Consider the following 5,306-nt stretch of genomic DNA (forward strand, 5'->3'; position numbering starts at 1 on the left):
CTACGACACTGTAGTTATAATCGTAAAAAATGCTTTAACGTTCTAACAATTAAAGATAATGTTAGAATAAAATATCTTCTTTCAAATTACCGTGGAACAGAACAATTTCCAAAACATACCATATAGAGCGATATTGGAGATAATACGCGTAACTTTTATTTTAAATTCTCATGTATGTGTATAGTACTTACACCACCAAAGATAACATCAGTGTTGTTATATAAATAAAAAATATTTTCATTTATAAATAAATAAATATATATACGACTTTAAATTTGAATCGATTGAAGGGATAATATCGTTATATTTGCGAACGGAAGAGATCTTTGTTACGTGATTTAGTTTCTTTATTAATGATGTATTTTATTTAACAATTATTGTATATCGACCACGACATGATCCACGTTTCATCTTACTGTATTTTAAGACTTTTTGTGAGCATTATTTTTTATATTCACCACATAGCGTAACCAACATAAAATATACACTCGGATTTATTCATACTTTGATTGACTCCCGCATTGAATTTGTGATATATTTTGATGAAGACATACTATGTGTGATGATGACTCGAGGAGAAGTCGTAATCGAGGAATTTTTGATACTTTATTTTTTAAATTTGTATGTAAAATCTCATTACTATTAAAGAGATAATTTGCGCCTCAATAACAACGCTTGATTCTCATTTGCCCATTTTTGTTTATCAAATATATATATACATTTGTCAATATAACGGCATTTTGAAAGTTGCTCCGTACGTTCCACAGTAGGTACTGCATAGTATATCTAGATGAATTAATATAAAAATTCTTAGATATTTCCGATTCTTGAACATGTTCTGTTTATTAATATTTATATATACTAGCAGGTCAATCTAATGGCATTACATTTTCAGATTAGCTACTAGCAACATGGTCTCGTGTCGTATTTTCAATAATTTTCTATTGTCAATTGCTATTATTAGTTTAAACACAATTCTAATCGCATCTATGCCCTCTGAGCTTAAATTAGTTAATGTGGTAAGTGCACTTAGATAATATTATTAATAATTAAAACACACATATACAAATTCTATCTATTAATCAATATATCACATATCTATCTCTTTCTCTTTCCCTTTTTCTATTTTTTAAAAATTTCAGTCATTTGTGAAAAAATACTATTGAATTCGAGAAAAACTATTGCAATATACAATATATACAATATATACATGTATAATATGGGATTAAAATAATTTTTTAATAATTTTTAATAGTTTTTTTGTAAGTCCAATAGTATTTTTCCAAAAATTATTGTCATTTTTTTAGATTATGTTATTCATGATTGCTGCGCTTCAGTGATTTTTTCATTTACATTTTTGCAGATATTCAGACATGGCGATCGTACACCCGATAACAACGGTCGTGAAATGTTTCCGAACGATCCGTATATAAATTATTCCTTCTATCCCACAGGCCTCGGGCAATTGACCATAGTAAGTACATGACATCATCTAGAATAAATTGTTTATTATCCGTAAAAAAGTGAGAATTAATATGCTTTAAAATAATTTACTTTTGATAATATTAAATTGCAAAAATTTGCAACGTTTGAAAAGCTAATTATTTTATTTCTTCTTCGAGAATTTAAATCTTGTTTATAATTATTTTTATTTTAATAAATACATTCTTAAATTCTTTTTTTATTTTCAAGAAAATCAACAGAATCAATTGAATATATTATTTGACTAATTGATTGGATTTGTGTGATTTTCAATAGGAGGGCAAGAAACACGAATATAGATTGGGAAAATTTCTGCGCTCCAGATACAATGACTTTCTCGGTAGTTTGTATACGCCAAAACTTGTCGTAGCTCGTAGTTCAGATTTTGAGAGAACAAAAATGTCTCTGCAACTTGTTCTCGCCAGTTTGTTCCCACCGAGAAATGTACAACGATGGAATCCTCTTTTAAACTGGCAACCAATCCCGACATCGTACACACCACGTATCGACGACAATATTATCCTAGCCGACGAGTGTCCGCAGTAAGTACAATACAACGGAAAGCAACATAAGACAAGCAATGAACAGGAAATTAATTTTCAAATGGCATCAACATTTCTCACAATTTTTAATTAATTGTAATTATAGAATTATAAGAATATTATTAAAGGATATTTAAAAATAGAGAAATTTCTATATTAATTTTTTAAAAACTTAGAAATTTAATATAGAAAAAGATAACTTGATTTACATTTAAGATCATTTTCAGGTACATCGAGGAGTACAATCGAATATTGAGCTCGTCCGAAGGACAAGAAAAGATTAGTCAGTTCAAAGACTTGATGGGTAACTTGACGAAGCTAACTGGCAAGAAAATAAAAACAGTAGAAGAGCTTTACTTCCTTTATCAAACTTTTATAGCTGAGTCTTCTTTGGGATTGCCTCTTCCCGAATGGGCATACGACTATTTTCCTTATGGACCACTGTTCGATGGAATTGTGGCTTCATACAATATTTCTAACTTCACTCCATTAATAAGAAGGCTAAATGCTGGTAAGTTATATTTATCTTGACATAATTTCGAAAAAAATCTGTTTGTTTAATACATAAATTTACAGTTATTGAAAAATATATAAATTAAGTATAAAATTTAATAGAACAGATAAAAATCGCGCGCATAAAAGTTGAAGGAGTGCAAAATACGACTCCTTCAACTCCTTTATCTCTTATGCGCACAATTCTTATTTATCCTGTTAAATTTTGTGTTTAATTTTTAAATATTTTCCAATAATTGTTAATTTATGTATTATTAAATAAGCGGTTATTTTTTTGACTTCTCTTTGAGCCATCTTCAATCATAATAAAATATCTTACATTTAATGAAATATAAGTCCTCAGAGATTCTTCAAGTGATAATCTAATTTCTAAAAATATATCCCTCACAAAGGTTGCAAGATCAAATGATATAGTAAATATCCTAAAGAGAATCAAGAGTTATATAAAAAAACATGGATTAGTTATAACAATAAAAGAATAATAAATTAAATAAAAATTTAAATAAGATTAAAAGATTATAGTCGAAAGACAGACAAATTGACAGACACAAAAGTAAAACTATTGTTATGAATGTTATGCTAAAAGTCCAAATCGTAATTAAAAAATAAAAAATACATAATAATTATGTGGGTTGAAATTATTAACTTATGAATTTATCATAATTTATTAATTGGATATAGGATGTATCTTAAATGTCATTAATTATATAGCGTTATTCCTTGCAAAAAACCGAGTTGAAAAGTTCTGAACCACTTTTATCTATAATATACAATGAAGCAATTACTGTTGCAGTAACTGCAGCTTCATCAAGCATTGTAAAAAGAAAATGTTCAGAACTTTTTTGTCTCAATTTTTTATAAGAAATATAGAGCTGTATGATTAGTGAGCGTTATTTAAAAACTTCGTTCTACAATGCTCAATAAAATAGTAATTACTGCAGTAGTGATTGCATTATTGAGCATTGTAGAAAAAAATGTTTAGGTTTAAAACTTTCCTTAGTTTTTTTATAAGAAATAACGCTATATAATTAATGGACGCTATTTAAGATACATCCTGTATACATATAATAATAAATCTAAAAAAATTAAAATTATGCAAATCTTGTAAATAATTTTCGTTTATAAAGGAGAAATTGTATTTGACGGAAAAATTAGAAATTAAATTTATTGCAGTCGAACCTCGATAACTCGAATCTCTACAACTCGAAAACCTCTATAAGACGAAAATTTTGTTCATTCCCTTCCGCTCCATTGCGGAAAATTTCTATAAATCAAAATAAAACCTTATACCTTAACTTGAATTATTTGTCAGATATTTAAATGTATTATTTTACCTCTGCAACTCGAATTTAAAATAGCCAGACCTCTACAAGTCGAAGTTCACCTTTATAAGTCGAGCTTCTATTGTCACTGCCTCTATAATTCGAAGTTAATTGTAGCTATGTATAATAGCCATGAGTAATAGCCTGGTATTTTGTCTTATGATTACATTTATTATATGTATGCAATAAATAATTCACTGCCAAATATTGATTTTTTTTTCTTTTAAAAGCCATTATAATCGGAAAATTATATAAACTCTCGTACAAAGCCTCCGTCAGTCGAATTTTCATACACATATGTTAACCCTCTTATATTCGAATTTCGATAACTCGAAAATTCTATAACTCGAACAGTTTTTTTCATGCCTTGAGATTCGAATTATCGAAGTTGGACTGTGTAAAACTTCGATTTATTACAAATGTGACAAATTCTTTAACAATTGAATAAAAAATATCACAGTTTTATTTAGAATTGTGTTATATAATTACAAACTCTTTTGCATCGTTTCAGGTCCAATGATTCGTACCATGACGGACAATATGATAGCTGCACAAAATCCAACTGCTGCGCCAAACACGAAGATTTATTTATACAGTGGACACGAGACCAACATTGCAGGTATGTTGCACGCGTTTGGTGTATACAAGCCGCATGTACCAGAGTATTCGAGTGCAATTATCATGGAATTGCAACAGATTGACCAAGAATATTATGTAAAGGTAAGTTTCTTATATCACATACACACAAACAATAGAGTTGCGTTATCCATTAATAAAAGAAAAAAATAATATCCATAGATTTAATTATTTAATTAGTTAATTTATTAACTATATCATGTAATGGATTTTTCAGCTCGTGTATTATCGAGGCATCCCGCCAACTATCAAAGAGCTTAAAATCCCAGGTTGCGACGTACTATGTCCCTTCGATAAATATTTGGAGCTAATTGAAGATTTGATCCCGTCCGACGAGGAGATGATTTGCGACAAGAGACAAACTCCGGATTTTGCCGGTACGGAATACCCCGCCGGCTTGCAGAATATTCTGGAGAATTTAATTAAGAGATCAGCAATCGAGAAGAGCATTCAGCGATAAAGCGTGTGTTATACTAATTGTCTTATAGAAAATTATGTGCACTTTGTCATCAGTGCAACAAGATTTTTTTCCACTAAATCATTCTTTTTCATTATTTATTTATTCAATTGCCATTAAATATAGATATTGAAAGATTTGCGAAAGTTTCGTGCTCATTAAATCATATTCACATGATGAGAGTGTGAGGTACGTAGATAAATGAAAAATCAAAACTTCCTTACTAAATATTTTTTTATTAAAGGGGTATTCTAGTCTAGCGGTTCGGAAAAATCGATTTTTTTGTTTTTACATATTTTGCAAGTATTTGATATGGAAAATATGTCTGCAAAAGGATTTAGAGATCGGAAGAGC

The 5,306-nt window shown here is 29.0% G+C and overlaps 1 protein-coding gene across 1 annotated transcript; it reads left to right on the top strand.

Annotated features, from left to right (window-relative positions):
- Window positions 1-14: 14 nt before the first annotated feature.
- LOC105461567 (venom acid phosphatase Acph-1-like) lies at window positions 15-5,089 on the top strand. Its single transcript, XM_011708068.1, has 6 exons — window positions 15-1,019; window positions 1,364-1,474; window positions 1,759-2,024; window positions 2,252-2,535; window positions 4,371-4,579; window positions 4,713-5,089. Exons 1-6 carry the CDS (start codon window positions 912-914, stop codon window positions 4,953-4,955), a joined length of 1,221 nt encoding a protein of 406 aa, XP_011706370.1. The 5' UTR covers window positions 15-911; the 3' UTR covers window positions 4,956-5,089.
- Window positions 5,090-5,306: the final 217 nt, after the last annotated feature.

Source organism: Wasmannia auropunctata, unplaced genomic scaffold (genome assembly GCF_000956235.1).
Source record: "Wasmannia auropunctata unplaced genomic scaffold, wasmannia.A_1.0 LD283999.1, whole genome shotgun sequence".
Classification (NCBI taxonomy): Eukaryota; Metazoa; Arthropoda; class Insecta; order Hymenoptera; family Formicidae; genus Wasmannia; species Wasmannia auropunctata.

Coding starts and splice junctions, on each gene's coding strand:
- LOC105461567 (XM_011708068.1), top strand. CDS start 912: ATGGTCTCGTGTCGTATTTTCAATAATTTTCTATTGTCAATTGCTATT. Junction 2,536..4,370: donor AATAAGAAGGCTAAATGCTG/GTAAGTTATATT, acceptor GCATCGTTTCAG/GTCCAATGATTCGTACCATG. Junction 4,580..4,712: donor ACCAAGAATATTATGTAAAG/GTAAGTTTCTTA, acceptor TGGATTTTTCAG/CTCGTGTATTATCGAGGCAT.